The 12,788-nt window shown below is 40.7% G+C and overlaps 1 protein-coding gene across 4 annotated transcripts in view; it reads left to right on the forward strand.

Annotated features, from left to right (window-relative positions):
* Window positions 1-12,788, forward strand: part of ncam2 (neural cell adhesion molecule 2) — a 349,407-nt gene that overhangs the window by 263,783 nt on the left and 72,836 nt on the right. For all 4 annotated transcript variants that reach the window (XM_074627437.1, XM_074627435.1, XM_074627434.1 and 1 more), the window contains exon 6: window positions 9,317-9,434. In XM_074627437.1, the coding sequence (XP_074483538.1) occupies window positions 9,317-9,434 (118 nt within the window). The remainder of the gene's footprint in view (window positions 1-9,316; window positions 9,435-12,788) is intronic.

Consider the following 12,788-nt stretch of genomic DNA (forward strand, 5'->3'; position numbering starts at 1 on the left):
CGTCTCCTCAGGTCCAACAGTGAGCACTTAAAAGCTCTCTTTTGTGCCAGAGTCAGGAATGGACATGGATTCTTGTCCATACAGAACAGGTGACAGCCAACAGGGAGGACGCTGAATCTGCACAAAGCCTCCTGGACTGCTTTTTGGACTGCCATTTCTTATTTCTTTTGCTGCTTCAGTTGCCCAACTAGAATCAGAATCTGGTTTATCCCCAAGGAATTTGCTTTGTTGTATTGGTTCATAGTCAAGCTGTCAATCGAAAAAAATATTTAATCTCGATTTATCTATTCAAAATGTACCTTAAAGGGAAGTATTTCATACTCCTCAACATAGGATGCTAATGTATGTATATATGTATTATTGGAAATCAATTAACAACACAAAACAATGACAGATATTGTCCAGAAACCCTCACAGGTACTGCATTTAGCATAAGAAATATGCTCCAAATCAGAACATGGCAAACTGCAGCCCAACAAGCAACAACAGCTGTCAGTGTGTCAGTGTGCTGACTTGACTATGACTTGCCCCAAACTGCATGTGATTATCATAAAGTGGGCATGTCTGTAAAGGGGAGACTCGTGGGTATCCATAGAACTCATTTACATTCACATATCTGGAGGTCAGAGGTCAAGGTACAGCCTTTGGAAATGGCCATGCCAGTTTGTCCTCGCCATAATTTAGCGTATGTTTGAAGCGTAAGTGTAGGACTCCTCTTGTGAGGACATTCTTGATCAAACACGTGTTGTCTGTTTCTTTGCTGTAAGAGCACTAGCCAACTAACCTTGCAGCTGGATTCTCGCGATGTCACTAGATCACGTGAGAATTGCTACAGACGTGGCTTAGGTGGTGAGACCCGGTGAGACGACACAGAGGGGGATAAAACCATCTGACAGGGTCAGGTTACTCGTCAACATTCCCTCCCTAAATGTTTTATTTAAATCCGGAAGCAAAGCTCTATATGAAGCAAAATCCTTTACATAGCGCATGCAGGCAAATAGGGGTTAAATATGAGGTACATTTACGTAACTGACACCTATGACTGGATAACAAAAGACTATTTATTTAACAATTGGATGAGGCCAGCATTTTCCCATGTCTGAAAAGCCCTCAGGTCAACCTCAGAGCACTTTGCCAACTTTATTTTAAGGACTCAATTAGCAGAAAAGTCTCGTTGAACGACGCTGTAAAGGAAAAGTGAGACAATTGAAAAGTTTTCAGCCGGTTGTGAAGGTTGAACATGTCAATTATTCAGCCTCTCGTTGACTAGCAAGAAAGCATGTTGCGTCTGACAATAGCGTTGATGATTTCTTTCATTCACAAGTTAAAGATTGGATCATTTGTTCAAAATCTCTGCATAACGCTTCAATATGATTGTGAGTTGTTTGCTGCAACTACCAGCCGAGTTGATTGTGACTCTTTTTTTATTGTAAACTACAACTGAACTGGATCACCACCTCCAAGTCGTGCGTTACACAGAGTATATTGAGCTTGTAGCAACGAGATATCATGCTGCTCTTTTGACACGGCGTGTCAGAAGAGTGCTTCAGCAATGTGTTAACAGACGCTGCTTTAACCAGTCATGCAGAACAATATTTTGTCTGAAAGCAGGGCTGAAATAGCGTACTGTATACTTTTTTTCCCCCCCATGTGAAGTCATAAATATTCACGGCTCGGTTGATAAAAGAGTGGTTTTCTTGCCCATAAGCATGCAGCGAATGAAGCTCCGCTGACCCGCCGCAGCTCCCGGTCTCCAGTGTATCATCAAAGCGAGCCGTAGATGAGGATGATGGCGTATCGAGGAAGAGGGCCACCCACTGAATGGCTAATCAACCTGAGGGCAAAACAGGCTCTGAAAGGACGCCGAACATTTCAGGAATTGACCTCAAAAGTTAGCATAGGGAAGTTGTGTAAGCCTGCCATCCACAGTACGTGAACACAATGTAGAGGAATAAGAGATTTCCAATTATGGTAACTGTGGTGAAACATTGATATAATTACTGTATGTAATGACTTGGGGAGTTTGCATGTTCTCTCTGTGTTAGTGTGGGTTTCTCCGGGTGCTCCAGTTTCCCCCCACAGTCCAAAGACATACAGGTTAGGTTAATTGTTGACTCTGAATTGCCCATAGGTGTGATGAATGTGAATGGTTGTCTATCCCCCCCGAGACTCTGAATAGGATAAGTGGTTACAGAACGAATGAATTTTGCTTTGTATGCTTTCAATAAGCTTTTAAAATTACAGATCAGTATCACAGCAGTCTGCGTTCCTGGCTCTCCCTCGCTGTGACACCATTACTTTATCATGGACATATTTGTCCTTCCTGCCATGACATGCAGCCATTTTTCATCCCTGAACGTTGAGGGGAATCCCATGAAATAAGACATATTATAGATAGACAAACTCATTTTTCATCCCATGTGTGGTATGCACATCAGATAGAGTCATGCATGCCACACTAGCCAACATAAATGTCCATGAATTAAACAACCTGGCTTGCTCACTCACTTAAAGGAATAGTTTTACCTTTTTTAGAAATATGCTTTCTTGCCATGAGTTAGAGTTAGAGAAGGTCATTAATGCTTTTATGTAGGTGTAAGACAGCAGTTTAGGTTAGCTTAGCATAAAGACTGGAAATAGGGGGAAACCTCATTTTTGAACACATTATATCTCGTTAGTTTGATATGTAAAAACAACATCCATTTCAAATGTTATCTCCCGATTGAATGAGTGTTATCAGCCGTCATCACTACCATTCTAATGCTTCACACGGGCCAAACTGCACCTACCACGTTGTGAAAGTGAAACTTAACGTTAGGAAACGATTGCGATATGGTGTAAAATAAGTACATTTGTTATGTAAGTTCTGTAACATAAAATAAGTCAACGTCGACAGCGGCCTAAAGAAGTACGTCAAATGAATTTTTCCCCAAAGATGGTTTCTGTGATTTTAGGTAGTTCTTATCACGCTGATGTATGTTCAAGTGTTAATGTTTCTGATAAGTAAGACCTCGATACCGCAGCTCCAGGCCCGATCACTACTGCGCAGACTCTGGCTCCAAATGACGTCAAAATCTCAAGATGGCAGCTCCTGTATCCAGGATATTTTGGCTTCAGTTCTTACAGTGGGAAGAAGTGGAGACGCGTCGTCCATCTTTATATACAGTCTATGCTCTTTACACTACGGCTACTGGAGGTTGGCGCCATTTTATCGTATTCGTATCGATGATCAACCATGGGAATAGATGATAAGAAGCCTTCTGAACCTACTAGTAGGTATAGCAGGCCCCTTCTAACCCATTTTGTGTTTTTACAGGGGGTTAAGTGCTGGACTATTTCTTCTCCAGTACTAGTTAACAGTTGGTACCGGCCAAGAAATAGTCTGGCCCCGTAAAATGAAATTTTTTTGTACTTTAGACGGAGCCAGGGAACCTGTTTTCCCCCGTTTCCAGTCTTTATGTTAAGCTAAGCTAACCAGCTAGTGGCACCACCTACATAGTTACCGTATAGATATGACAGTGGTGTTGATCTTCTCATCTAACTCTCTGAGCCTATTTCACAAAACATTAAAGTATTGCTTTAATGCAAATCACTTTGGATTGATTATTAAGCAGGCCAAGAGTATAACTCATATCTGTGTCTAGCATCTGCCCACTTCTCCGCTGAGCTCCCTACAGTAACATTCTCCCTTAATCAGTATCAAACATCCCTCCACTCTTCATTTTGATGACCCTGATAGCCACAGCAGTCACGGTTTGTTTCTATGGCAACTGATGGTGATGCAAAATGCAAATTACTTCCTGATTTCCCCCTCTACCCTTCCAAGACACATCCACTTAATTGTCGGTTCACTCACTCACACACTAGACCCGCTATTTTCCCCGTTTTCAGCTGTCAGCTGAAACTACCGGCTGTGTCCTTCAAGATTTCTTACATTATTTTGCAGGGACATCAATCATAACCGCTGGGTTATACACATGTTACATTCCCAAATTTTGTCTTGGGGCTGGTTTAATTCCAGCTTGTATGCTAATCTAGAAGGCAAAACAAACCCTAATAAGCACTGCTGCAAAGGTCTCGTCTCAAACATTCACTCTAGTAGGTGCAATATGACATTTACCCAGAACATTTCACGACTTCTAAACATGTGTGATCCTCAGTTCATTGAGCGCATTAGCACTTAACAGAAAACACGTCCTCTAGCTCCTCATGGAAGCATGTAAATCGGTCAGAATGAGAAATATGTTTGCGGTGTACGCTCATGTTTGTGCTGATGTCTGTAAACCTCACATTTATCTCCGCCGAGCCTCTGAAGTTTCAAGAATATGACTAATACATGAAGAATTCGTAAAAAAAAAGCTCGCCAGATTCTTTTTTGGACGCTTAAACCCTGTTGCTGATTTGCTCTTTTGAAGTCTTTCTGCTCGGCAGTGTGTCTCATTAACGGGGCTGTTTCAACAAGCCTCACTGATGTGGGAGTGTGTTGCATGGGAAGAGAGAGACACTGGAGAATGGAGATCTATTGGCACGGAAATCAATGGTTATCATGTCAGGCAGATGCTTGCTCCTCTCACTCGCCGAGTCAGGACTATTGGAAAGGACTCATAGTGTTTGATTATTGCTTAGGCCGTTTTTATCCCTGAAAAGCTTTACGCACCTTGATGCCTCTGTACATGTGTGTGCAGTGCTTGAAGTGGAAAAAAATCGATTTGGGTCCTCCCTCTAGAAAATTTGAAGGTTTTTGACTTAAAACTATGCAATTTATTTCATCATTTTGAACAATTATTATTACTAATTATGTAATTATTTATAATATTTATCACAGCCTTCGTCTGAACATTCAATTCTTATGGAAATGTTTGTCCTGTAAAATCAGATTCTATAAATCAGAGGAGCAGATTGAGAAATCATTCAAATAATGTCATTAATTATAGTTGTTCAAAAATTTCAAAAAAGTTATGACTTTTACAAAAAGGACATTAACATTCATTCATTATCCGTAACTGCTTATCCTATTCAGAGACAGACAACCATTTATGCTCACATTCACAACTACGGGCAATTTAGAGTCAACAATTAACCTAACCTGCATGTCTTTGGACTGTGGGGGGAAACCGGAGCACCCGGAGAAAACCCACGCGAAATCACCGTGCAGCCCAGCGTGGATTTTGACCAGTGAAAATATTTTGGAGGTGCGCGAGACTTTGCATAAATAGAGCCAGTGCGAGTGTTTCTTCAAACAAGCCACATGTCGCTCAGCCTGTTTCGCTGACACTCGGAGCAGGTTAGAACATCTTCATTGGGAAAAACTGAAACAATCTGATGTCCGCTCGTTCGCATCGCATCCAGTTAGGAAGAGGTGTTATGAGGCGCGACGCAAATATGATTTCGCTGCCGAATTGCCATTATGAATGTCCCAGAGAACCTGATAAGGAGAGGGCAGAGGAGAGTACCGGGAGCTTGTGAGAAGTTAAGGTACACAAGAAAGAAATTTTTTTGTACATGGCAATAACTAAATGATAAATAGACACCAGGAGACAGCAGATATATCAGACACTGTGGAGTTTAGATGTACCGTGAAGAGTTTTCCATTTATACAGTAATACACAGTGGTGTCGTTAGTGTAATTGATCTTTTAAGAAAGACTACAGTACACCGCAGTGTTTGGTTCATTAGGTATCTGCGACGATGCTTTGTTTTGATTAGAATTCCCCGTTCATTATCCCAAGTATGTAAAACCAACATTCACAACTGTGTTTCATCACATTTTAATGAGATTTGAAGCCATGTTTGTGTGTTGTTCTTAGATCTACGTGGAATACGTGTCCTCCAGATGTCATCGCTTGGAGAACAAATTCACTTCGTTAACCTTCACCAAATTACAGTTTGGGAATATAAAACAATTCAGCTTTGTTTCTCCACAAAGTGACACCTTTAATGCCTTTTTTTCTTTGATCGGAGGAAAACAAATGGTGCTGAAATAATATCACCGTGCAGCTGCCAGTTATAATAACACATATTCAACACAAGTGCAAACATCTGGTTTTTATTCGCAGGATGAGAGTAGCCACAGACTGAACAGTCAAGATGTTTTTACAAGTGATCCCCCCTTCGTTTTCATGCTAACAGCTCTTTGTGTGGGCTGTGCTGATTTTCTGTTGATCTTCATTTAAATCAATTAGCTGAATTGTAAGTGAAACTGATGCAAAGTTGCTGCCGAACTGAGTATGTAGTGTTTTTTTCTGGTTGTTTGAATGAGAGTTTGATTGCACCAACAGGTCTTTGGTTAAAACCAATACAGTAATTAAAAAGCAAACCAGTCATTGTAAACAACAGTTGCAGTACACGCCTCATACTTTTGTATTGCAGCGATTTTTGTTAACCTGTTATGACGTTACAGAGGTGAGATGAGTAATTACACTATCTATGAGTTTAGACCTCATTTACGTTTGGTGATCGTATCTAGATGCATTATCTGGTTAATAACATCTGATCACAGGCTTTTGCATCCACACCTGGCTTTAATAATCGTTCTCATTATCTCCATTTTGCCCACATGTTAATCAGATCTCATTATGCAAATAATCTGCTTCTTTTTCCTTTGCAAGGAAGAGGTCTTCTGTAGCTTACTCACTAACAATAGAAGGAAGATGAGGAATTAGATGACCTTTCAACATGCGGGGAAGATATATAAATTAATTTTATTAACAATGAGGCCGAACAGATTTACAGATTTTTTTATTAGAGATTTTGACAATAGAGAGAGATGGGGAATGACGTGCAACAGAGTTTGTGATTTTTGCGTTGTTGTGACAAAAGTATGGATATCACAATATACATCCATATAATATTACATATACTGGGCTGCACATCAGTGCAGCGTGGGTTTACTCCGGGTGCTCCGGTTTCTTCCCACAGTCCAAAGACATGCAGGTTAGGTTCATTGTTGACTCTAAATTGCCCGTATGTGAGCATGAATTGTTGTCTGTCTCTATGTGTCAGCCCTGTGACAGGGTGTACAACGCCTTCGCCCAATGTCAACTGGGATCGGCTCCAGCCCCCCCACGACCCTGAATAGGATAAGCGGTTACAGATAATGCATGGATTACATATACCCCCCTACATTAGAAGTGTAAGATTGGACCAAACTATTCTTTTGTTGCCCTGTCTAAACACTTATTTGCGTGTCATTGTCCTCACCGGCCCAATGGAAGCAAACTGAGGGAATAAGCTGCTCCAAACATGCTTAATCGTGCCCTCCCTGGGATTGGATGGAGCCACGGCAGAGCAGTTATAGTGGGAGTATGAGTAGAGCATAAGTACAGGCTTGAGAAATGGACTGAGACGCCTGATAAAAAATGCTGGTGCCATAAAGCTGTCATTCCCTTGTCACTGCAAAGGCAAACAGAGAAAAGGCCGAGGCCTGCTCTCCCTCTGCTTTCTTTCTCCTGAATGACAACATGACAGTCCTCAACTGATTGGATGGCAGGGACACGCTGCGTGTTTGTGCCGCCGCTCAACCATATACTCTTGATAAAGTCATCAAGACTTCTGCTGTTTATCAATTCTGCTGCTTGTAAGAGATTAGTAAGACCTGCTATACTTATATATAGACTGTATGCGCTGCATGGAAATGTTTAGACCAATTTACCACCACATTTAAAGGGATAGTTTGGGTGTTTTTGAAGTGGGGTTGTAAGAGGTACTCATGCATAGTCAGTTTATCATCTACAGTAGATGACGGTCGGCAACGGGGGCAGCAGCAAAACGTATTTTAGCCACCTAAAAGAATCAATATCAGTTTAAGTGTACGCTATATTAATATTTTCATCTCTTTACCTTGCCGTGAGACAGACATTTCCAACGGGGAACTGAAGCCATTATATCCATCTATTCTCCCGCAAAGCCATAAGATTCCATTGAAAAAAAACTGTGATTTTACTTCGCAGAACACGGGAGTTGCTGGTCTACCGCTGCCTCAATCGGTTAGTTAGTTAGTGTTATTGTGTGACTAACACAAACAAACTAACCAATCGAGGCAGCGGTAGACAAGCCACTCCTGTGTTCTGCGAGATAAAATGACTGTTTTCATGAAAGGAGTTTGGTGGCTTTGAAGAAAGCATAGATAACGGCTTCAGTTCTTCAGTATCTAGAATATTTTCACAGCTTTACCTTGCCGTCAGACAGCCCTTTCCAACGGATCTACGCTTTTGCCTAAGCCACCAGATTCCATTGAAAACACATGTAATTTTTGTACTATTGTGTGACTTTGGTGAATCAGAACTAATCAAAGTCACACAATAACACAAACCAACTAGATAAGATAAGATAAGATATTCATTTATTAGTCCCGCAGTGGGGAAATTTCCAGTGTCGTGTAACCGATTGAGGCAGCGGTAGACCAGCAACTCCCGTGTTCTGTGAGGTGAAATTACTGTTTTTTTTAATGGAGTCTGGTGGCTTTCGCAAGAGCATAGATCCCCATTAAAAACATCTGCTTCTCCAAACTGGGGGCGTGCCAACCGTCATCTACTGTAGATAATACACTGACTATGGATAACCCTACTTCAAAACACCCAAACTATCCCTTTTGGCACAAAAAAAATCCAACATTATTATCAAAAGTACACTATTTATCCTCATGGCTCAAGAACATGTGTGAAAAAATAGTGCGTCCTTGAACAAATATTTAGTAGGATTTGATACAGTACAATACTTATATCACATACCTGAGAGAGCACAAGCTTCCCCAGTTTGCGTTTGCATGTCTTTCAAACCACAAACCTCAAAATCCCAGCGGTGAAGCACTTCTAATTTTGACTCAGCAGAAATTGGCTTGACAAGACAAACAATGGCTGGAGCTGGAGCACTTGACAGGGACTGAATAGTTTATTCACAAAAGAGAAGCGCTGTTATTCATAGATGGTACAGTTGTTTTTTGATGTCGAAACACATTCTCTCTCTTGCCATTGTTTCTGTGGATTTAGGGCTGAGCATTTCTGAATCAGACAATAGTATTATGGTTTCACATCGCTGTGTTCAGCTCCTTTGTGTTTTTACCAAAGCTGGGTCAAAATGTTATTTGAAATCCCCATGGGATTACCAACAGAAGTAGCATTTTCACTGAGTGCTTACAGGCCACTCGCAAAGGCCAATTTAATCCATTTGAAAGTGTTAGCCTGCATCATTTGGCTCAATAGAGACTGAAAATACTTTTAGAATATAGTATAGATTTTGGCTTTCAGTGATTCATCCTATTAACTCTCAGGGTCTAATAACTGATGATATATTTTCTGCTCTGTGTTTGTGTCCGCAGTCCCTCCGGTGTTGTCAGTGTTCCAGCAGTCCTTCAATGCCACGGCCGACTACCAGGAATCAGTCACCTTTACCTGCATGACCTCCGGATCTCCAGACCCCGTGGTCACATGGCACAGGTACCTTCTACTTCCTTAATACCGAGCGTTGGTCTCTGACATACAGCTCAGAGAGACATTGGACAGGAAAACATCCGGCTTTGGAAAATGATGAAGGATGGCGATATACACAAGTGGATTTACACACATTTATACGTTTTTATCCAAAACCTCGACTTGCCATGATGAACCATGATGATTTGCTCAGATTCAGCCTCAACAGCGTTAGTGTGGTTGGGCGCTGATGCTGGGCGATAAGCTCAGTCTTGCATTTGCTTTCCAATTCATCCCAAAAGAGTTGGTTGTACGTCAAGGCTCTGTGCAGGCCGGTCAAGTTCTTCCACACCCTTCTGTGTGGAGTTTGCATGTTCTCCCCGTGTTAGCGTGGGTTTACTCCGGGTGCTCCGGTTTCCCCCCACAGTCCAAAGACATGCAGGTTAATTGTTGACTCTAAATGTCCCGTAGGTGTATGTGAGCGTGAATGTGTATTTAAATGTAACCCTGCAAAATTTAGTTTTTTAGCGAGAAACTTATAAATCCAGTTGTTTGTAGGAGATGTGTTCACAGCAATATAGAATAGATGTTAGAGAGGGAATTATGACCTAATTAACTTCCTAACACTAGCTCTAAGCAGCTTATAATACATAATAAAAACTACTGATGCCAAGATTTTTAATCAAAGCAAATATTTAAATTATCATAATCAATTGAGTTATGTGTTTTTGTGCAAACCACTATAGATGACAATAGCAAAGTACAGTACAGTACTGTGTAGAGTACCCTCCCACCCCTGAAAAATAGGGCTGTCCCGGAAGGTACGGTGTAATTCGATCACTGAATGTTGAATGACCTCAGATCTAATGTTATTTCTTGATTTAGCACAGAGATTTCAAAAGCGAAAGACAAAATTTGTGAGTGGCACACAAAAAAAATACTTTCCTGAAGTGAAAAAAGTTAATTTCAGACCCTGCTAAGGGGCCTTTCCCAAACCACGTAAAACAGCTTCAAACCAAAAGTCCACATACTTTTGACATGTAGCGTATTCACCACTTAATTCAAGCTTACTTAACCTCCTTCAGATAACAGAACATATGTGCTACTACTCATTACAAATGTGTTAATCTGTATTTATGCCCATGTATGTGTTAATATTAATGCCAACAGCCTACGCATATATATATATATATGTATATATATATACAAAGTTTTGGTTTCAGATCAAGTAGATATTTTTTCACAACGGAGGAATTTATAGTCCGCCCTCGCACATTGCCCGGAGCAACCGCACAATAGTATCACACGCCACATAGCAGCAGTGTGAAAATTTGCACCTGAAGAGCATTTGACTCCCCACTATCCACTCCACAGCTCGACATCCAGTAATTAGCTCGCACCCACTCAGCAGGCAATCGTGACAAGCTGTTTGCACCTGAGCATCTATTGATAACACTTTATTGGCGTTCCATTAGGTTCATACTTTGTTTCCCATAACGCACTTTTCTTCTTGTTAATTCTTCTTAATGGACCATAGATGTGTTCCTGTATGTTTTTAGCCCATTTAGCACAAATCAATTATATCCTGCATTGCTGCTGACTGTTTTCTGAGCATACTGTAGTGTTTTCGATTTTTCAGTGTGCACTTCCTACCTTCTAGGCAGCTATTAATTTCACTTGCAACTTGCATGGAAATGTTCTTGAAGTAATCCATCACGGTGAAGATCAGTTTTTTTCAAAGTTACATTATGCATGATAATGCAGTGGAGAAAAATCATTCAGAAATGATGTGACTTTGACAGGAGACATCCGACATTTTTTTTAACTGTGATGCATCACCTTGCCTCAGGCAGTTGTCTGTAAGTTGTTTTTCATGCTGCACTGAAATGAATGGAAATCAATGGCTGCCCTGAAGGAACTATAGGAGAACACATTTAAAAACCTGCTTTGAAAAATAGGTACATTTGATTTGCTGTGAAACGGCATGCAAACTATATGACTCCTTAACACGTCAATATATTAAACTCACACATCTGTTCTTCTATAACTTCAGCTCCAATAATGAACGAGGGAGGAAAGCGTAAAATGGTGGCTGGTAGAAATAACACTTAATAAATATAGCTCTGAATTGAACGTAATGACACACAGCAACATTTAAGTGTGACATCTTAAACACCCACACTTAGCTTTCATTCTTTGCAATTTCAAGTTATTATTTTCTGCCGTTAACTACCATGTTTCGTCGGCGTTATTGCAGAGTACAAGAGTTTGATTGTGCAGTAGCTGATTGGTGGACGTTGAAGTATATAGCTTGTGACCAGCTGCCATAAAAAGCACAGAAATTGGCATAGTGATTTTACTTCAATTGTACACAGTTACATTCGCAACACAATCTTTGACAAAAGTTACAGACAGGATATCACTCAAAAAAATTTTAGGTTAATTCCTTGCTTTAAATACAATTAAACATCCAGAATTTACAGTAAATCTCTCAATCTTTTGTAGCTCAATAATTGCTATCCACTGGGTTGCAGGTTTGTTTGCATGTTCTCCCCGTGTTTGTTAGGGTTTTCTCCGGGTGCTCCGGTTTCCCCCCACAGTCTAAAGACATGCAAGTTTGGTTAATTGACTCTAAATTTCCCGTACGTGTGAATGTGTGCGTGAATGTTTGTCTGGCAACCTGTCCAGGGTGTAGCCCGCCTTCGCCCAATGCCAGCTCTCAACCAGATGCGCTCTCAGGTAATAAAAATTGGCACCCATTAATTTAACGTGATTCGGCGCTCTTTAAAAGTACCGATTTCGGTTTTCCTGTGACATTGTCTCCAGGACTGATACAGACACTAATGAGAACTGAAGTCTCTTGTGTAGCACTTTGAAAGAGAAGTTGATCATTGCAGGAAAAAAAACTAAAAAAACTAGGCACATGCATCACTTAGCGAAGTACAAACAAAATTTGAAGACAGCGCACAGCTGGCAACGACCTCAACTCTGTAAGTCTCATTCATCTTGCTCTCCAGTTTCCAGCCCCAACAGCAGAAATTATATTTACTCCTGGGTGTATGTTACCTTGTCTTTCAGCAGGAAAATGTGATTTTAATGATTTAACAGCATGCATAATACAATGCAGCAAATTTCACAGTGGTGATGGGTGAGAGGTGATGTATTGATCTAGTTTTACTTTCATATTGTGACTTCCCCAAGATAATTATCTCACTCACTGTCTCTTTTTTTGTATCATAATAACGATTTTAAGGCTGGCCCACACTAAAAGACTTTTCAAATCTTAACAGATATTGAAAATGTGAGACACCCCGCGCATAATGACATGTTATGTTGAATTTAACAGTTTTGTTCCTATAGTGTGTGGAGAGCAACGATTTG

The sequence above is a fragment of the Sebastes fasciatus genome, chromosome 24 (genome assembly GCF_043250625.1).
Source record: "Sebastes fasciatus isolate fSebFas1 chromosome 24, fSebFas1.pri, whole genome shotgun sequence".
Classification (NCBI taxonomy): domain Eukaryota; kingdom Metazoa; phylum Chordata; class Actinopteri; order Perciformes; family Sebastidae; genus Sebastes; species Sebastes fasciatus.